A 21,734-nucleotide genomic window follows, 5' to 3' on the forward strand; every position below is an offset into this window, starting at 1 on the left:
AGACGTTATGTAATTTAAAATAAGATTGCACTGCTCTTGTGTGGATTTATGTATGTATAGTGTCCCCCTCCCTTCTTCACTGCCCTCTCCATGCCACACTACTCTAGGGATTAAGAGTCAGATTATAATATCAAATCTTTTTTTTAATTTTTATTTTATTTTCACTTGCTACACATGGGACAGACATGACTGGGGGAAAGAAAAGAGAGAAAGAAAGAGAGGTAGGGAAAGAAAAGCAGCTGGGAAGAGGAGCGGTGATAAAGGGCAAAAACCAAAAACCAACAAAACAAACAGACAAAAAATACATATATCAATCACCTGGATCACCTGTTGAGAAAGAAAAAAGAGAAAACAAGCAAAAAAAAAAGAGAGAGCAATATAATAAACAACATCATTGCGATAATCTATGTGAATATAACAGTAAATACTAAATATTGAATATTATTGTGCAGCACGTAGGATCGACAACTGTAACCCACATAATTTCCTTAGGGATTAATAAAGTATTCTGATTCTGATTGTTGCAGGATGACCTGCCATTATCCAATGACACATCTGCATACCTGTATCTTTTGCTCGTTTCTCCTCCTCTTCTTTTCTATTTTTTCTAAACTGAGGACCTGATGGCTTTGAACTTTTCTTGTCCATCTTCCATTGGTTTTAATTTTGCACTCCAGTATGAACACCCACCCCCCCAACTCGAAGGTCACCACAACATAATCTATCACACCTACACCTTAGTTCACAGATTCACTTTGTCTAGGGTGCTTTTCTGAGATTTCACACAACCCAGGATTCAAATCATGAATACATAATGGGCTTGGATTTACATTATAAATAAAATGTGCTCTATTTGGAAGCAGCAGGGCCCCCCTCCACTTTCGACGGGTTGTGTGTGAGACTTTAAACCATCAAATATACATTTTAAATTGTTATTGATCCAATTACCCATAGTCCTATAGTTTATATTTATTTTCTTACTCTTCTTATATGTATTGTTTGTTTACTTGCACTGCTGTAACTGGAGCCTTGTTGCCTCGTCTCTCTAACTGGACTGTATGTAGCGGAAATGACAATAAAGTTTACTTTGACTTCAGCAGCAAGCAGGCGCACCGAGGGCTCTCGCGCTCACTTTTCGCATACAGAATTTCGAAAAAACATCGGTGCAAATTATAAGTCTGTATTATAATGTCTGGTGTTTTCGTGTTTGTTGTTTTGTTTTTATTTTATTTTATTTTGCGAGCTCCAGCCAGCCAGAGAATCCCCCGCCGCCCCGCCCTCTCCTCCCTGTGCCTCAAGCAGCAGGCGCACCTCGCAAACGAGGGCGCCCTTACTCCCGGCGATAGATGTCGGGGCAGCACGAGTACGAGCAATTTTTTTTTTTTTCATTTTTTTAATTTTTTTTTGCCGATGTCTGTGATGCCGCCCCCCGCCACGATGCCGCCCCGGGTAACCGCCCGTATCAAAAACCGCTACTGAGTTTTACTACCTGGTTTCTGTGTGTATGTATAACAAATTACTCACGCTTCTTCTCTTTCTTCTCCGCTATAAATACAGACGAAACGACACCGTACGATCACTGGCGACTGCTCTGACGTCAGCGCGTATTCAGATCGTAGGAGCGTGGTCTCGCCTGTCCTTCACATCCGTCCACATCCTTCTAGGCTCGCCTCCCAAACGCAGCAACGATGGCTCTGCTCAAGTCCAGCAAGATGGTCTACTGCCTGGGGAACATCTCCCCGTCCCTGGGAGTCCTGTCCACCCGCAACAGGTAAAAGGCAGTAACGTGGACGATCGGTTCGTTAAGCACCACCTACGTGGTCGCATGAACTGTCACGTTTTGCAGCTAGCTCAATGAACAAACGTTATTTGAAGGTTGACGTTACCTTGTGTTTTATGGTGGAGGTTGGTTGCTCTGCGGTTAGTGTAGCCCCAATAGCTGGTCAGCTAACCTCAGACTGAGGTCAAAGGATTTTTACACGGCCTGCTGTTGTCCGGGGTTTAGCATCTGCTCCCAGGTAGCAGCTAATATGTAGGTTAGCGATGTCCTCTTGTGACTTGATGGCCTGAAAGGTCAACAGCCATTGTTTAAGACAAACTTTCTCTTTGCTTACTTCTAACCTGACCTCAAAACAGTAACTTTGAGTTACCACAACTTTGAGTTGCTGTTAATGAGGTTAACGGTACTGATGAAAGTCACGCTGGTGTGTTAGCACCGGAGCATGGTGGAGACTGAAGCCCAGTCGGATTTGTTACGTTATCAAGAGCAGCTTAAGTTTACAGTATTAAACAGTTAACTTAATTGTTAATAAACGGTTTCGCCTTTTGCTCCTGAAAACATCTTGAGTGACTTAAACAATCGCGATAATTTCAGTTGCACAGTTTGAGCTAAGCGACTTGTCGTAGTTTGTAAAGTCGTGCGAGCTGATTGGCTGTCGCTTCCCACCTTTGAGCGCCGATTGGCTAATTTCCAGGTGGAAATTGAGACACTGGTGTGTCCTTTCAGGGTGTGCTTGGAGGACAAACTTGTCCACAGTTACTCGTTTGTGCGATTAAAATATTTAACTTCAAGCTTTCGTAAATGCTGAGATTTGTGAACGTGAGAAACTTTATTTAGCTTACCCCTTCACTGCAGTAACTCTAGGTTTCGTTTTTCTAGCTTCTGCTGTCGTGATTCGGTGTCTTATGTTCAAGCACGCAGCCAGCCGTTATTGTGTAATTTTAGACGGTAATGTCAGAAACTGATAGGGGTGAACAACAATATTGCCCTTTACGGTGCCACAAAGGCCTCTGCTCTACTGATCTCTGATAACTTCTCAGTAAATATTTAAATAAACGCTGAAGTTTGTCTGTTCAAAGGTTCTGCTTGCATGCACACTGCAAGTGTGATGAGACAAATGAACGCAAATAACACTTTAGTTACTACGTTCCTGCTGTTAATGTCAACAGTAGTATGTTACACACAGTAAAACTAATACTGTTTATATAGATGGTAATTAGGTGAAAAAAGTTTGTGCCAAATGATAGAAATAATATTTTAATGTCACTTTGGAGACACTTGCCCTTTGCAAAGTGTCCTGTCCTAAATTTAGACTCAAGTTTAGAAAGTAGAAGAAACCTGATACAATAACATGTCTGTGAGGGCAAGAGTGCAGCAAAAGTAAAATCATGCCACGTAAAAAAAAAAAACGTGATAGTGGGTGTGGGCTTCCTAAATCTATGTACAAACGGAGATGTATTGTATTAATATCAGTTGACGATGTGAAAGCAGAAAAACGGCCAGTGAACTGATTGACTTTTTTCTCCTTTTTTTTTTTTTTTTTTAAATTACTAATAAGTACTGTTAATAAGAAATTCAAGGACTGTTTAGTTTCTTTACCTTAATCAGCCACTTAAACAAATATTTTAATTAGCATCAAGTATTTTGAAACAGATCGATAAGCTTAAAAAGAAAAGAATGATATTCAACAAGATGATGCTGAAAGCTGGAAGAGCAAATAAAGGAAAGAACGGTAATACTCATTCAGTGGAATATAATACTCCACTGAGTGTTTGTTGTCGTGGGAACTGGGTAATTATGACATTTTTGACCCCGATTAACTGTCACACTTGTTGTTGGACTCTGGACTTCCTGATGGGATTATGTTTCATGATGCTTGTACCAGCCAAGCATGTGTCATTCATGCGTCTTTAAGTCAGTGTGTTATCTCCAGGTCACATGAGGTGCTAAGCTGGCATTAGGCTCTGCAGCATGTTTCTTTTTTTCTTTTATTGGCCTTTTCTGGAAAGCCATCTACAATATTAACATAAATGTTGCCATTTGATGCATTGTATCAGTTTTAGCTTACTGCTAATTTGCATCTGCAGTCTGTTGGCAGGCTACATGCATTAAACTGTACAAGGTAGTGGTACCTTAAAAGCACTTTGCCCCTCTTCAAAGATGCATTAGTGTTTGTGACCACAATCTAAGTACTATTCTCATCTGCTTTGGTGCAGCTCCTGGTGGGGTGGAGTGCAGATGGGTCCCCCTGATCCCATCCTGGGGGTGACTGAAGCCTTCAAGAAGGACACAAACCCCAAGAAGATGAACTTGGGAGTGGGAGCCTACAGGGATGATCAAGGAAAGCCTTTTGTCCTCAGCTGTGTTCGCAAGGTAGATCCACCTCCAGATTAAATTATCGTGTGTGTGTGTGTGTGTGCGTGTGTGTGCGTGCGTGTGCGTGCGTGCGCGTGTGCGTGTGCGTGCGTGTGTGTGCGCGTGTGTGTGTGTGTGTGTGTGTGTCATACATGCATAGATGTGTGTGTCATACATGCATAGATGTGTGTGTCATACATGCATAGATGTGTGTGTCATACATATACATACACACCATTGCCAGCTGATGGAAAGGAGGATGTTTTATGCCTCATTTTCTTTGCCTTCTTCTAGGCAGAGGCTATCATTGCAGCTAAACAGCTGGATAAGGAGTACCTTCCCATTGGTGGTTTGGCTGAATTCAGTAAAGCCTGTGCTCAGCTGGCTCTTGGTCCCGAAAATGAGGTTTTGAAAAGTAGCAGAGTAAGTTCAACTTAAAGTTCAGTTGACGATGGACAAGTTTTTGTCTTTTAAAAGAAATCCATATCAGTACAGCAGTTTTCTTCTCCTGACAGAGCGTCACCGTCCAGACCATCTCAGGAACTGGATCTCTGCGTATTGGAGCCAACTTCTTGGTGAGGTCTTCTTGTATTGATCACCTGGCATTTAAAAACTGTTTTTAAAAATTAGGTTTCTTGGTATGCCTTAGCTCATTAGCTTTTCCTGTGTCACAGGCTCGATTCCACCCTGGGCCACATGATGTGTACCTGCCCAAACCCTCCTGGGGGAACCACACACCCATCTTCAGAGATGCTGGCATGCAGCTCAAAGCTTACCGCTACTATGAACCTTCCACCTGTGGCTTTGACTTCAAAGGAGCTCTGGATGACATCTCTGTAAGAAATGCGTAAAATACATGCGTCAAAAGAAAATGAAACATGTTTAGCATTTTTCCCAACAATTTGATTATTGTTGATGATTTTATCCTTTGAGTTTTCCAAATGATATCTGTGATTTTGAAGGATAAGTTCGAGAGTAGTGATCAGATTTAAGAAATTTTCCTTTTATTAGGAAAAGAACGCAGGACATGGGACTCTTCTTTTTTTTTTTTACTTTTGTGGTGTGTAGTGCAAACGGTGTATTTATACTAAGAGCCATCCAAGAGGACTTTGGTCTTGCCCCACTTTCTGTTTACACACAGATATCAGGGAAGCTTCACTGGGCATAGTGTGAATTGTTGTTGCATCAGTGTATAATAAAGATTTGCTAAAATGTACATGTAATTCTCATCCCCTTATGTTAGTATTTCCCAACCACTGTGCTACAGCACATAGGTGTGGTGTGAGAAATGATCAGGTGTGCTGTGGAAGATTATCTGGTATTCCAAGCGATTGGCTTGAGTAACAAACAGAACAATTACATTCTCTTCCACTAGAGGGCAGTTCAACTACCTGCTCTAATTAAATCAGTTGCCAACTGCCAGTAAAACAGGAGAAATTGCATAATAGTCATGCGAGTGAGACAATGCAGCGTGTAATAGCAATAGATAAGTATTTGAAAAGAAAATGTAGTTAATCTGACCTGGGTCCTGGAGTAAATTCCAACCCAGATGAAGGCCCTAGCATGAATAGTGGTGAGAAGAAGACAAGGGTATACTGGGGACAAACTGAGCCAATTCCGCTATACCTGGTGCACACGGAAAAATTATTAATATGCTTTTTGTGACATTTTTGTTTGTGACTTTCCTAATGTGAAATATGTGCCATGGCTCAAAGGTTGGAAAACGCTGCTTTATCTCGTGGTGAGGAACCACTTCATGTTAGTCATATCTAGTGCATGAGCAGTGTACGAGTACTGCTGCTGTGAGAACACGGTCAGGTCTGTAGTGTGTGGGTTTTTGTAGGCTGACTAACTGAAACCCTCGTTTATGTTGCAGAAAATCCCAGAGCAGAGCATCATCCTGCTGCATGCATGTGCCCACAACCCCACTGGTGTGGATCCAAGGCCCGAGCAGTGGAAGGAGATTGCTGACATTGTGAAGGTGAGAGGTTATCAGAGGTTCTGAAAATGCTAATGATGAAACGGTTGCTTTGCTTTTATCTCATGAGGTCTCTGACAGTTAAGACAGCAAAATTGATGAGCTCTGGATAATTAACTGCTGTCTGTCTTTGTTCATCCACCACCACTCTTATAGAAAAGGAACCTACTCGTGTTCTTCGACATGGCCTACCAGGGCTTTGCAAGTGGAGACATTGATCGCGACGCCTGGGCTGTCCGCCACTTCATTGAAAACGGTCACAACATTGTGCTGTCGCAATCCTTTGCCAAGAACATGGGACTCTATGGTCAGTCAGATTCAGTGCAGGCTCCTAAATGGGTGCTTTCTGTTCTGAAATGAAACATTTGAGCAGATCTATCTTGATCCCTTAACAAGACCCACTGAGAAAATGCTGATACTAAAATATATTTATTTGGGTACAGCGGTAGTTCTTTTGAGTTTTGAATGTTGTCACACTTGTATGGCAACACTTATTCTCACTGGCCACATATGGTTAGAATAGTCTCCTTCTACCTAGTCTTTTATTTCTGTTTAGTGGTGTCTTGCAAACAGTCTGTAGGTGCATTACTGACACCTTCTGACACTGGGGCCACATTAAAACCTACACGAGTCTGGGAAAATATGAGTAACACAAGAATCGCAAGCTATTTAATCGTGTGTCTGTTATCCTTGCTTATTTATAACCTGTTCAATTTTCTTAAATTTGGTTGTTCAGTAGAGGTGGTGGTTTATCGTGAACCAAAATCTTGTATTAAACCCTGAGGTTTTTTTTTTTTTTTTATTTTTTATTTTTTTTTTTTTTTTTTTTTTTTAAATCATCAGTGTTTATATTTTTGACTTGCTGTGCATGTTGACAGGTGAACGTGTCGGAGGCTTCACTGTCGTGTGCAAAGATGCAGAGGAGGCAAAGAGGGTGGAGTCTCAACTCAAGATCCTCATCAGGCCCATCTACTCCAACCCACCAGTGAATGGTGCCAGAATTGCAGCAACTATTCTCAACACGCCAGAGCTGCACTCACTGTGGTACGACCTTTTAGACATGGACATATCCACAGACGACCCCACTAGGGTTTAAATACTGGGCTCCTTCCTTCTTTAAGCTTCATGCAGAGGTTTTGCTTCTCATCCAAGAGGCTTCTTCAGTTTTAAAACCAAATGAAGCCCAGTTGCTTTCTCTTCAAGCTCCTTAGGTTATCACAACACTGCACTTATGCTGCGTTCCTTTGGCCACAGAAATCAGAGCTGGGAGTGACACGACTACCTTAGTTGAGCATGTTCCAGGAGTAAAGTCAGGTTTTAGAGACAAAGCTCCAGCACCTTCAGGGATGGAGCCTGGTCAGTGCTCTATGCGCTGCTGCCAACTAGCAACTTAAACTCTGACACATTAAACTAATGTAGTCTGAATACTTTGGGAACGCTTCAAATCTTCAGCGTGCCCCAAAAAGGTTGACGCTCAGTTATGCATTTCTTTGTTTTTTGTGTCCAGGCTGGAGGAGGTCCATGGTATGGCTAACCGCATCATCAAGATGAGAGAGCAGCTGGTGGCCGGTTTGAAAAAGAATGGCTCCTCCCACAACTGGCAGCATGTCATCGACCAGATCGGGATGTTTTGCTTCACAGGACTCAAGCCAGAACAGGTAATGTAATGGCAGAGAAATTGATATGTTTTCATATTTAAACAAAGTGTAATGAATAATGTCATTCAGCAATAAACCTCACAGGTCATATCAGAGGAGAGTTTCTCTTAGGAAAGAGACTTGCCTTTTGGCAGGCCCACTCTTACAGTCATATCTGTTGTGTAAAGCTGCTTTCTGTACTGACTGAGGTTTCACCACCAGGGGGTAATGGTTTACTGCTGTTTAACTTTTTAGTCGTTACAAAGTTTAGTGGCGATTTGTATTTGCCTGGTTGCATTAAGAATGTGGTCTTAAACGCCTGCTGTCTCATTTAAAAACGTGCATTCTTCAGTCTTGTTTGTTTGACATTATGAGTCTTGATCCTGCAGATGAATGTTTATTTCAAAAAACAACAAACAATAAAACTGCCCTTTTCCTCTGCCTCATTTGTGCTGTTTTCTTTCCCTGCAGGTCGAGCGCTTGACAAAAGAGTTCTCAGTGTACATGACCAAGGATGGCAGAATTTCCATGGCAGGTGTGACCTCTGGAAACGTGGGCTACCTTGCAGACGCGATCCACGCAGTCACCAAGTAGAGTGGATCGTGCTGGGAGAGCAGCAAAAATCAGAAGGAGCAGCACTAAAGAGGAGCTTCAAGCGTCATTTATTCTGTCTCCTTCATTCCACCTTTAGAAAACTTCCTTTTTTTTCTTTTCTTTTTTTTTTTTTTTCTAAGTTGTAGCCTTTTTGTTTCCTGACTGGCTTTCATCATGAGATAAATTTGGAACGGTTGCTCTTGTTCCAGGCTCTGTTTTCCAGTTACACTTTCTTTCCTCTACATTTCACTAAAGGCTTCCCCTGCCAAATTGAGAGATTTCTTCCCATGACTGAATCATCTTTGCTTATTTATTATCAGAAATAAACTGTTGGCTGTACATTCGTGTCCTCCTACATGTATATTCTATCTGCTGTGGGCCCACACTCTAAAACGTTGAGGAAAAATTATCTAGGCGATGCTAGGCGGAGATGAGATCTCTCGTTCTTTGTGAAAGCTTGTAGTTGATCTGAGGGTTTCCTTTTAATTGTGGAGTTGTAGCACTTTAACCTGTGAGGCACTGTTTGAGTCTCAAGACATCACTGGCACTTCACTGGGCTTTACTGTACTAATGGGCATCTGCCAATCATGTAATCTCTTTACTCTGTGGATCTGCCCTAACAATGATTCAGCAGTTTACTCTTTATCTGTTCTGTTTCAGTAGAATTTGAATCTGTTTGATTTCTGTTTTGGTGATTACAGGGCAGCGGTCTCTCTCTGCTGGTCCTCTTGTAAGCCCAGATACAAACAAGCACATGGTTTAGCGTTGAGAATGGAGACAATAAATCTGTCAATCCCACTGCAAGGAATTTTTATTACACAAAATTACTCTCCAAATGAAAAGTCTGTACTCCATGGTAAAGTTGTGTGGGGTACTTTCTTCGGGGGAACACCACATCTCATGATGCGCGCACGCTGTTCATTCAGATGAACATCATGTTTTTAGTGTGTGAATCTGGACTGTGAGACACAGATGGCAATACAAAATGTGGGGTTTGCCCGAGTCTGCTCTTACTTCTGGTACTCTGCCTCCATGTTTTTGCATTCTCTCTTATGGATCGTTGGTCTTGTCATCATTGAACAAATAAATCATTAAAGAGTAAAGATGTGAAACCAGTTAATTTTGTCCCTTTACTTCACATTTACCCACTACATCATGCTCAGACAACCTACATCTGATCCCAAGTGATGGATTATTGCACTGAGGTCCAGGGGAGTTTCCTCGCTCTTTGTTAGCTATGATAGGCTAAACTTGTATATAATGATCTTGACTTGCATAAGCACAAACAAAAGTACAGAGTGCTCTGACTTATGCATTTGCTTAAATGGGTGTGGCTGCATTTTCATTGGTCTTTAAGTTTCTGATATGTTCTTGGATAATAGTTTACCCATGTAAGAAATGGTTACATGCACTCTTTGTTCTGTTTTATTTACAGATAACAGCCCTGTACAGCAATGAACAAATATAGACCACCTGTCAAACATGATACAAACACCTTCCATCCATTCACTTCCGCTTATCCTTTTTCAGGGTCACGGGGGACGCTGGAGCCTATCCCAGCTGTCATAGGGCGAGAGGCGGGGTACACCCTGGACAGGTTGCCAGTCTGTTGCAGGGCTAACACACAGGGACAGACAACCATTCGTACTCGCATTCACTCGCACATTCACACCTAGTGGCAATTTGGATTATCCAGTTAACCTATCCCCACAAACACCTTCAAACTAAAAATTATTTTAGGCAAAACTGAATTCATATTCTTATAACCACTTTGAACCAGCACACTGGATTCCTCTGAGAAGTCAGAAATGAACAACATAGAGCATACACATATATTCTAGAAACACAAAAATCGGCCTTTACCAATACTTTTAATTTAAAGCATAAAATGTACAGTAGTATATTTATAGCAAAAACAAAGGTTAAGTTAAAAAATTGGATTGAAAAAAGACAGGTTGTGCAAAAGAGTACATTATATGTTCGCCATAAGTTTAAGAAACAGCGGCATATAAGGAAGCGTAGAAACAACTTCTTGTCAAGAGTGGAGGCCTCAGGTAATCCCACTGGGTTTATGAAAACGACAGGGGGAACTACATTACCCACAATTCTATTGTACCGCATGTGACTTGCTCGTCACGTTACGGTCAAAACACTGAGGTCTCTCATTTCCAGCGGTGGCGGCATAAGGTAGGATACGAGCACTTTAGTCTTACACGAAACAGAGACGACTCTTTAATCCTTATTGTGAGTAACGCGGAGGTGTTTAAATGTGTGGACTTGTTGTCGAAAACGAGCTCTCTTTAGCTCGGTGTGCTGTTTGCTAGCTAGCTAATGTAGGCACAGTGGTGTATGGGTGTATTGATAAATGCTATTGTTACCTTAGTGAAAACAAAAGCCTGAATCTAGCTACGATAAAAGGTGGATTACTTGACCAGTGTCTCCTGTAGATACCCGTGTGTGTGTGTGTGTGTGTGTGTGTGTGTGTGTGTGTGTGTGTGTGTGTGTGTGTGTGTGTGTGTGTGTGTGTGTGTGTTGGAGATCTGGTGGACACAACATTAATAAATCACCTCCATGCTTTATTCCTGGCAGCTTTGCGTGTTCTCCTACACTTTCTGCCGTACGCTCATTAGCTACTTTATAAGAGATCCACTTGTAAAACGACTGTTCTCTAAAACGTATGTTTGTTCTTGAGCTCACTGATTTTGATTTTTTTTAAACATGGTGATTATAAGAATCATGTCATCTTCCTAAAATGAATAGTACCCCTTCACTGCCTTAAACTGGGTAATTTCTACATACAGTATATTATGGACTTCTAGGAATCAGTGAGCAGAAACCGTTTTACCAAACATGACTCGTGATTCAAACCACTTTTTTTTTTTTTTTACTTCCCCATCTAATGTACTCAGTATGTTATTTTGATACCACGCTTCTCCCAAATGTATCTAAATGCAGACAATATTTTATTACAGCTCAATCTCCAAATGACTTCACCATCAAACCATCACCGTTGAGAAACCTCAGCTGGCTCCTGACTGGACATAATTATTCATCTGCAGCTGGGTTATATCTCGTAGCTTCATTCAAATTTCCTCACCTGATTTTCTGAGGTGCTTAACGCTTCCCAGACTGAGCTGCACCTTGGTGACTCATGGCAATTAAAAATGATGTTGAGGACTGGGGTGGTGCTGGCAGCAGTGACTCTGGAGAAAGGGCGTGGCTCTTGCAGAGCCCCAGTGTGGATTCTGTTCGGCAACCTGAGTCTGAGAGGAGGAGCTCGGGGGTGTCATCAGTAGGCGCTGTTTTCATCGTGGTGAATGCAGCGCTGGGAGCGGGTCTACTCAATTTTCCTGCAGCCTTCAATATGGCAGGAGGTATAACTGCAGGATTCGTGCTTCAGATGGTGAGGAGATTATGCGCTTCTGCTACACCTCTTTTGTCTTGCATGAAGCATGTATGTCATGAAGTACAGTTAAATTAGGATTCAGTTATAATTTGCTCTGCTCAGTTTTTATGAACTACATGCATTGATCATCTATAATATTAAAACCACTGAGTGTTGAGATGAATGGATCCTGTTTTTGTCCTAAAAGGTCTTGGGACCTGGCATGGTCCTGGTCCTATGTTACTTTGAGACATACCACACACCTTAACATTGCTAGAGGCCACGCACATCATTGGATAGCAATGGAAGCATCCTATAGCAGAACAATGCATTCCATCATTCTTGAGAAAATGCTTGGAAACAGCTTTAGAAACACAACCAGTGTGTGACGTTTGGTCTCCAATCTCCTGACATCCCAGTCTGACAGAGCATCAGCGGGATGTGCCAGAAGAATGTGAACCACACAAGTCACACCCTTTAATCTACGAGATCCACTGGCAGTGTTAGAGTATCAGACACCAAGGGATGTCTCGTGTTCATTGCCCAGTCTCCAGACCAGTTTTGGAGGGTCAAGAAGGACCTCCAGAATATAACTCTGATGTTTAATGTTGTGGCTGATCAATGTATACCCTCATTACGCTGAGGGTGAAACATTTTTTGGCACTAAGAGAAGCTGAAAGGAAAAAAAAAAAGTTATTTTATGTCACTACCAACAGTTATTATTAGGTTAGCTGGAAAGGGAGTCAGACTGAATATAGCATGAGCTTGTTCATTCCCGGAATACAAGAACTGACAATCAGAGCACCTGCTTTCTCTGTATTCATGTGACCAGCATATTCATGTAGTGCTGCTTTGTGTTTCCTTGTGTTTCAGTTTATGCTGATCTTCATAATCACCGGGCTGGTGATCCTTGGATACTGCTCCCTGGTTTGTGTTGCCCCCAAACGTTCTTCACATTTCACTTGTTTTTCTTATGTTTTCTCTGCCATGTTCTGGACCTCGAACTCCGAACAGTTTTGTCTCTCTTTTGTCTTCTTCCTTCATTCGTAGTGAAACAAACTGCGCAGGCTTCTTAAGTAACAACTTCTTTATTCTGTGGTTGTAATCCTGATCATATGGATAGGTTTGGACTTTCACTTCCTCAGTAGCTCAGATTTGTGCTTGCGTCTCACACAACACTGGAATAAAAGAGTAAAGCTAAGACTGAGTCAGCTGAATTAAGTAAATTTTAAGTGATGCAACAATATCCGCTGAAGAAAATCATTTACATTCAGCTGTTGGATGGTTTCTGGCTATGTAAATGTGTGAGACTCCAACCTTAATTTTGCCAATAACTATGCAGACATCGGTAAATCAAGCTGTGGTAGCCAAGATAAAGTGTTTTTCTGTGTCTTTAACCTGCGTGCTGGCAGAATCCAAGATAGCCAATTAAGAGTGACTTGAATTACTCAAGTAGTAAACAGCGATGCTCCTGCTGCCCGGTTGTTTGTGGAGTTATGTAGAAAAACCTGTTTTAAATGCCGCACACTGCAGGAGGAACCCATGTTCTCAGTGAGTGCATGGATACATCCGTTTAGGCTTGCGGGAAATATCACAGGCTTGTGTTGAAAAACCTAATTTGGACAGTTAACCTTTGTTTCAGTGGCGCTGAAACTCAACGGCTAATTTAAGTGTGACATTTTAATGATGATGATTTTAATGGTGGCAAATGAAAATTCAGGTAAATGCATACAGGCTACAGATGTGATTGCTAACCTTGTGAATTTAACTCGGGCAACTTTGTAAATTTTTTGTGTTAATTGAATAAAACCCAAATCACACAGGCCTAGAAACCGATTGCAGGCCATTTAGCAACCATTGGTTTCTAGGGGAACAAATGTGTATGTGTGTGTTTTTTGACTGGTTGGCGATTGCTGGAGGTTGCTTGTCGAAATTGGTTGTGAAGAGCTATATGGTGCTGACTCAAACACCTGTTTTTGGTTGCTTTGGTTACCATTTGGAGAGTAGTTGGTGAGCATTTGAAGTGGGCGACTGTGATAATCTGCAAACCAACCACAATAAGGTGTTTGGGTCACCACCCTCTGTGCTACAGATTTTACCTAGTGACTGTCTCCAACCACTCGCCAGCCAGTTGGGGAATATACATTTTTCCCTGGGAACCAAAGGTTGCCAGGTGCGGTCACTGACTGGTCTCTAGGTCTGTATGACTGGGGTCTAAGTGAGTGATAAACTTATTAAACATTAAGCATAAATGCGATGAACTGTCACAATTGTGAATGAAAAAACATGTACACCCTCAACAGTCAATAGATTGCATCACCTCCTCCAATATGGCAGGCAACTCTCGGATAATGAAGTCACATGAGAAACCTTAGTATCACTACCGTGTACCTACCTACTGTTTGATCAACGTGCTTTTTTTAAATTATCTGTCCTTTTTATTCAGGTCAGTAATGAAGCTACTTATCAGGAAGTTGTTCGAGCCACTTGCGGGAAAGTCACAGGAGTTGTATGTGAAGTAGCTATTGCCATCTACACATTTGGCACATGCATTGCTTTCTTCATTGTCATCGGAGACCAGCTCGATCGCTGTAAGTGTACTTTATCAGACTGGTTAGCTTTTTTTTTTTTCGTCTCTAGAAAACCAAAACCCCTAAAACTGGAATGTAAAAGACAAAAGATGCACCTGAATTAAATTTAGCTGTTCATCTCTTCAAAACCATCTTTAAAAAAAATTTTCTGGCTACAGAGTCGTTATTGACCACAAGCCCTGTTTCCTGGGTTTGACTCTGTGTGACTTTGACCACTTCCATACATGAAATTAGATCCTTCACCTCAGATTTCATTTTAAAGGACAAGATCCAGCGCACGCTGCAGAGGCAGGGACAGGACAGGACTTCCAGGGAGCCATCAAAAATATTAATGACACTTAAAGTGGTCTGGGGTGGACAAGAGTATGATCTTTAAAAGGAAGATCAGCCAAATTTAAATCATATAAGGTTTTGTGAGATGTTCCGATCATCTCCTACATTTAAATGAAATTTCTGCTTTCCTTTTGCATTTAGCTGTGATGTATTAAATAGGGGAAGTCTTTCTGTCATAGAGCAGTATAAAAAAAAAAAAAAAAAAAAAGTCAGTGTCATCAATGATGAGGGCAAAGAACATCAGAGATGACACTACTCAGCTTTTTCGCTCAGTAAACGTGTCTCTCATGTGATTAACTCAACCCAGAGATGCTGACAGTGTTTAAAAGAATTCAACTCTGGCCTTTTGCTATTTAGAAATGAATGAAGTGTTTGTGACTTAGATCGTCTGCATTTCTTCATCCCTCCTGTGTGTACAGCTCTTTAGCTAATCTCCTGCTCTGTACCGTGTACCCTTCTCCAGCAAACAGCAGATTGTACTCTGGCTCTTTCTCTTTGGGGCCTTCTCAAGTGTTTTTGAAATCCTTGTTTTTTTGTTACAGTGATCGCTGCAGCAGGTCATAATGCAGAGGGTGAAGACGATCACTTCTGGTACACTAACCGCAAATTTACCATCTCTCTGACTGCGATACTGGTCATTCTTCCTCTCTCCATCCCCAAAGAGATTGGCTTCCAGAAGTATGCCAGGTACAGAACTTTGCCCCTGTTAACCTGCAGCTTATTTTCACCCTGAGAATTGATTTCTTCTTCTTCTTCTTGTTGTTGTTGTTGTTGTTGTTGTTGTTGTTGTTGTTGTTGTTATTGTTATTATTATTATTATTATTATTATTATTATTATTATTATTATTTATTTATTTTTATTTTTTTTTTTTTTTTTTTTTTTTTTTTTAAATTTACACACTGATTATTTGAGTTGTTCGTTTTTTCTCTGGTAGTACTCTGAGTGTGATGGGAACCTGGTATGTTACCATAGTGGTCATCATTAAGTACTTCTGGCCGGACAAAGAGGTGACTCCGGGCTATGTTCCTACCAGGTGTGGACACATTTCACAACACTTTCTAAACATCTGCATCCTCCTCATCTGGCTTTGTTTGAGTTGCTAAATCATTGTGTTTGTTACAGTTCTGCTTCCTGGACTGCAGTTTTTAATGCAATGCCCACCATATGCTTTGGCTTCCAGGTATCTCCTCATTTGGTATCATTTGATGAGATTTTAAGCTATGTGCCTTTATGATTAGACTTTAATATTAATAAACTGTATCTCCTGCCTTCTCCGTCCTGATCTCCGGTCACAGTGCCATGTCAGCTCCGTGCCAGTGTTCAACAGCATGAGGAGGAAAGAGATCAGACCCTGGGGGCTTGTTGTGACCTTCAGCATGTTAATCTGCCTTTTTGTTTACACTGGAACAGGTATTGTACATATATACTGAATAACATGCATCTTTATAATTGACTTTTAAATACATTTGAGAAACTACATGTAAAAGGTACTTGAAGGTATTTTTTATAGCATGGAAATATATTCCAGAAATGTAGTCAGCCTGCAGGTTTGCTTTTTTTTTTTTTACAGTGAAGCGATCCTTGGTGTGATTTTTGATTTGTTCAGGTGTCTGCGGCTTCCTGACATTTGGCTCCAACGTCAGTCAGGATGTGTTGATGTCGTACCCCCCCGATGATATCGCCGTAGCCATTGCGAGAGCTTTCATCATCGTCTGTGTGGTCACCTCCTACCCTATTTTACACTTCTGTGGCAGGTAAGACACAGCAAAGCTAAAACGTGTGATACTAATGATGAAGCTGTAGTTGATATCTGGATATATTAATGGGTCAAGACAATACAGCAGAAAACCATATGCAGTGTAAAGCTACAGTGGACTAAAGGTTTCCTCAGCAGAGAATAGAGTAATACTCACTGTGTCTGTCTGTTTCTGTTGTAATCTGAGCGTCTCAGTTTTTCTTGTGGCTGCTTCAGCTGCACATGCGTCTGAGTGCATATTGTTTCCTCCATTTCTAACTGTATTTCCTCCCCTACATCTTGAGAAAAGCTTAAAGTGAGATGGCATAATCAAAATAAAGTATTTTATTTGTATTCCTGTGTAAAAATAAAAGCAAAGAACACTCTTTGGATAAGCAGCAGCTAAGTGGTGCTGATTGAAGGCAGCTGATTAATCGAGTCTAATCAAGCGTGATCACCTCTATAAAGGCAGAAGCTTTAGAGGTGGAGAGTGTGTCAAAACATGCCATAATCTTCCCAGGAGTGGACGTCCCAGTAAGTTGACCCTGAGACTAGACCCCCAATACTTGGAGAAACTGCAGAAACCCCCAAAGCTACATCTCAAACTCTATAGGGCTCAATGAGCATGTTAAATATTAAAGTTAATGACAGCACGATTTACTAGAGGAGAGCCTCTTCTCTCTAAAAAGAACATCATCATTTATTTATTTATTTATTTATTTATTTATAGCACTTTAAAAACACACCTGGTAGACCAAAGTGCTGTACAATACTAATATGCACATACCGGTAGTAATAAAACCAGACATAGCAATAAAAAAAAAAAAAAAAAAAAAAATCAGTTACACACAGAGTTAAAAGCCAGGGAATAAAAATAGGTTTTTAATAAAGACTTAAAAACTGGCACTGATGTAGCCTGTCTAATATGGAGAGGAAGGTTATTCCAAAGCATCAGCGCAGCAACAGCGAACGCTCTGTCTCCTCTAAGTTTCAGCCGTGACTTTGGGACCGAAAGCAGCAGCTGCTCAACTGACCGAAAGGAACGAGTGGGGACGTGGGGCTTCAACAAGTCAGACAAATAAACAGGTGCCAGACCATTTCGAGATTTAAAAACCAATAAAAGGACTTGAATTCAATTGGAAGCCAGTGTAAAGAGGCCAAAATCGGAGTGATGCGATCAAATTTTCTTCTGCCAGTTAAAAATCGTGCCGCAGCATTTTGCACTAAAATGAAGAAAGGGCTTAACCTTTGATAAACATCTGAGGTGATAAAATGCTGATTTTTACCAGTTTAAGTTTACAAAGTTGCAAATGTAAGGAAAAAAATCCTGATGTAAAACCATAAACATTCCTATTTTATGTGCCCAGGGTGAGTCTTTACTGCTAATTTGCTGCTCTCTCTCTCTTCAAGTGTGTATTTGTCAAACTAGACACACATACGGGTTGAAACACACTAGAGATAATAGCAGCAAAGTGGCAGAAGTGATGATGATTATGGGTTCAACATCTGTTGGCTTACTGTAGCATTTTATTGCATCATCCAGTGTATTTTACCATGTGAGCATTTCTTCTTCTTTTCTTTTTTTTTTTTTTTTTTTGCTCTGCTGTTTCCTTTACTTTATTTCTTTCCTTTATTTATTACCATATCCATTTCCTTTAGTGGTTGCATTTCAAGTGTCTAAAATATATAAGCTGATTTTTATTTATTTTTTTGGTAAGGCTGTCAGTTCTTACTAGTGAAAAACTTATGGAGCGATATCTTTGAGATTTCTCACTGCAGCCTGTTACTGGCATCAGATAATTTACATCTTTTCTTTTTTGGCCTTTTTTGTTTCCTGTGATTTTTTTTTTTTTTGTTGTTTTTTTTTTTCATGCACTGAGATGCATTCAAATTATTGCCAGCAGAAGAAACTGACCATATTTATGTATTTGTTGTTGGCTAAATATAATCTGTCCTCATTAAATGTTTATTAGTGATGCTAGGGTTACTAAATTTTCCAATATTTAGAAATTGAAAAGGAGCACTGATGTGGGATTTGTTTCAGGTGGTACCCCGTGTGTAGTTTTTAAAATCTGTATCAGATGATTTAAAAATACACCCCAAAAAAAAGTCAAAGGGATTGGTGGTATGTCCTCGGTGTGTTTGTGTGTACTAAAGTCCTTATTTAGTTTTTATGGATCTTTTCTTCTCAGTACTCTGCTGTGGTCATGTGTTGTTTTAGGGCAGTTATAGAGGGACTTTGGCTGCGTTTCCAAGGTGAACAGGTAGAGGTGTGTGTACGTCGTGAGAGGAGGAGGAGGATCCTGCAGACGCTGGTGTGGTTTATCATCACCCTCGTCCTCGCCCTCTTCATCCCAGATATTGGTCGAGTGATCTCTCTGATCGGAGGACTGGCAGCCTGCTTCATCTTTGTCTTCCCAGGTACACTGCACGCCATCTGCTCTGTTCGGGTTTTCTGTGCAGCTTTTATTGACGCGCTGTAAAGCCAACCCAGTGTTTCTTTAAATTTACAGGTTTGTGTTTGATGCAAGCCAAACTCTCAGAGACTGACGTCCGATCTGCAAGGTGAGGCTCTGCTGCAAACCTGCTGAGTTCTGGTCTTCTTTCTGTGTGTGTGTGTGTGTGTGTGTGTGTATATGTGTGTGTGTGTGTGTGTATATGTGTGTGTGTGTGTGTGTGTGTGTATATGTGTGTGTGTGTGTGTGTGTGTATATGTATGTGTGTGTGTGTGTGTGTATATGTATGTGTGTGTGTGTGTGTGTGTATATGTATGTGTGTGTGTGTGTGTGTGTGTATATGTATGTGTGTGTGTGTGTGTGTGTGTGTATATGTATGTGTGTGTGTGTGTGTGTGTGTGTATATGTATGTGTGTGTGTGTGTGTGTGTGTGTATATATATATATATTTTTTTTTATTTTTTTTTTTTCAATCATGCAGTGGTTATTTTGCATGACACTCTTTTCTTATCAGCTGACTACACATTCAAAACCTCAAAAGGCCCTCTGCATGTGAGGCTGTCATTGAGCTTGTGGGCATATTTGCACACTTTTTAAAACTGCATTAATTCTGGATGCTACATTATAGTTACCCTTCACAATTACATGACTACAACAGATTACATACAGCATACCTTGATCTTAAGTAGGCCAGACCAGTGACGCTCCCGTTTTTGCCGTTGTAAAAAAGTTTAACTACGCGTTTAATCCCAGATGTCAGATGACAGAAAAGCGTCAGCACAACTGTTTGGGTGTAAATGTTTAACATTGCAGAGGATGTTCTGAGAGCTTGTTGATCAGACTAAGGTTTTTGTTAATTTACAGAAAATGGGCACTTTTTTATTAATTAGTTTATTAATTACTGTGGAACTGAAATTTATAGAGTAAATATTGAAAAAAATAACTATTCTATAACTTCTTTGTTTATCTATTAATTTAGTGCGGTATGAATGGCCATGGGAGACGTCTTTATTAGTAGCAAAAGCTGTAAAACTGGATAAGCCCGTCTTTATGCCACTGAGATTCTGCATCTGTTTGATCTGTGACGAATCAAAGTTGAAGAAAAACTTTCCAGTTGAACACTTTTTAAAGTTTCTTTAATCTTTTGACATTGGAGCCACATGATTCACTGTCATTATTGCAAAAAAAGTTATCCATGCTCAGACGGATGTATTTCCTCTCTCTCACAGCTGGCACGGGCTGGTGATCTTCAGTGTCGCCATGGTTACACTTGGAGCGTTCATATTTGGCCTCACCACGACAAACTCCATCTACCAGGACGTCGTCAACTGAAGGGAATAATTTTCACGAGCCGGTGCTGCTCTCAGGCCTCTGGATGATACAAAGCGTCTCATGACCAAAGAAAAAAAACAACAACAAAGACAAACATCACCTGCTCCGTACTGACATGAAGGTCTAGAGAGTTTTGTTCAATTGGGGAGTCACCCCGTCATGCTGAGGGAATTCAGACGCTTCTAACAGCATGTTTCATGTGTTTTACTGTGTCATTATTTCCAGAGGGGACACGCACTCCTTACTCCCCTCTGTGGATGTAACAATGACACGTTCCTGTTTACAAGAGCCGAAGGACTTAATCAGATTGATTTTAACAGAAGAATTGTACCACTTTGTGTAATTTAATTAGCATGTCATAATGTAATTCATGTTCAGTACTAATTATGTCGCTGCTAATAGTTTGTCTACTCATCAGTGTAAAAAAAACAAACTGGATTAAGTGATACGTTACCACAGTAGGACAAAGCATATTAAATGTATGTAAAGGCGTAGACTGGCATTAATGCAGAGCCAGGGCAGTTTGATTATGAGGTTTTCAATTATAGGGACAAAACAACCAAACATACTACACTTTAAAACTGATTTAAAAATGAGTTACTTTTTTTTTTGTTTATTGGTTTGTGTAATTTATTGTGTTATAGTACAAGGTAGTTTGACAACTGAATTTTAGATTAGATTGGACTAGATTAGATTATTTGTACAAATGAGCAAAAGCCTACAACGATATGCTCATTGAAGCCAGTGTGTAAAACAGGGTGAAAAGGGCAGCTCGGTATCTGCACAAATGAGCACCACCTCCACAGGTTTGTAAAGAGAGGGAAGGATGTAACCTACAAAGCATTCACTTTGCACTTTATTTACACGAAAGGGTTTTAAGACACGACAGGAAGGAAACTGAGCAAACTACACATGTGACATTTTAAGTTAATGTGATGATAGAAATAATTTTAGTTTTTGTTTGCCTCAAACCAAAGTGGGAGCTTTTTTTTTTTTTTTTTCTTCTTCAAATATCCCAACACTAAAGATATACAGAGCACAGATCACTGACATGGTTAAACTACATCAAATGACTTTACCCCTCATCTTTGTACCAACTGTAACTTTAATAACCATTTTTGCAGTACATGTTTTTTTTTTTTGTTTTTTTTTGTGACTCTGATTTCATGTTTATGTAGTTATATTTTTCCTGTTTAATGAAACCCAGCAAGTACTTTTGTGAACACAACTGACAAAACAGAAAAAAGGGACTGTCAGAAACACGGGTATGCTACATGAGACTGCTGGACGGACATTTATCATAGTTGTGAAGAAAAACTACAAAATCAAAATTTCTTAAAATACTAAGTGCTGGGATACTTTTTTTTCTTTCTAGACAATCATTGTTATGATCATTTTTTTTATGGTTTGGTGCTTTAACTTGTGTGTCAAACTTAATTTATCGATGATCAGCTGCATTAACGCCACTGATTAACAAAGCATTTGCTAATCACAATCATGTCCCTGTTGTCTCATAAAAGTGACTTGAAAATATGTTAATGGGAAGATTTGGTAGAAA

At 40.4% G+C, this 21,734-nt stretch overlaps 2 protein-coding genes across 3 annotated transcripts; both read left to right on the forward strand.

The window, feature by feature from the left end:
• Positions 1–1,564: 1,564 nt before the first annotated feature.
• Positions 1,565–9,460, forward strand: LOC113023346 (aspartate aminotransferase, mitochondrial). Its single transcript, XM_026169365.1, has 10 exons — positions 1,565–1,771; positions 3,997–4,153; positions 4,430–4,558; positions 4,651–4,710; positions 4,810–4,971; positions 6,012–6,116; positions 6,270–6,420; positions 6,992–7,157; positions 7,621–7,771; positions 8,222–9,460. Exons 1-10 carry the CDS (start codon positions 1,689–1,691, stop codon positions 8,342–8,344), a joined length of 1,287 nt encoding a protein of 428 aa, XP_026025150.1. The 5' UTR covers positions 1,565–1,688; the 3' UTR covers positions 8,345–9,460.
• A 943-nt stretch (positions 9,461–10,403) lies between these two features.
• slc38a7 (solute carrier family 38 member 7) lies at positions 10,404–21,168 on the forward strand. Of its 2 annotated transcripts, none has more exons than XM_026169385.1 (12): positions 10,404–10,588; positions 11,317–11,747; positions 12,603–12,656; positions 14,176–14,320; positions 15,196–15,340; positions 15,589–15,687; positions 15,777–15,834; positions 15,950–16,064; positions 16,261–16,408; positions 18,611–18,810; positions 18,903–18,954; positions 20,074–21,168. In XM_026169385.1, exons 2-12 carry the CDS (start codon positions 11,496–11,498, stop codon positions 20,174–20,176), a joined length of 1,371 nt encoding a protein of 456 aa, XP_026025170.1. In that variant the 5' UTR covers positions 10,404–10,588; positions 11,317–11,495; the 3' UTR covers positions 20,177–21,168. The 2 variants fall into 2 exon arrangements, with proteins under 2 accessions (XP_026025170.1, XP_026025176.1); XM_026169391.1 differs by having other exon boundaries at positions 10,404–10,531.
• Positions 21,169–21,734: the final 566 nt, after the last annotated feature.

Source organism: Astatotilapia calliptera, chromosome 1, assembly GCF_900246225.1.
Source record: "Astatotilapia calliptera chromosome 1, fAstCal1.2, whole genome shotgun sequence".
Classification (NCBI taxonomy): Eukaryota; Metazoa; Chordata; class Actinopteri; order Cichliformes; family Cichlidae; genus Astatotilapia; species Astatotilapia calliptera.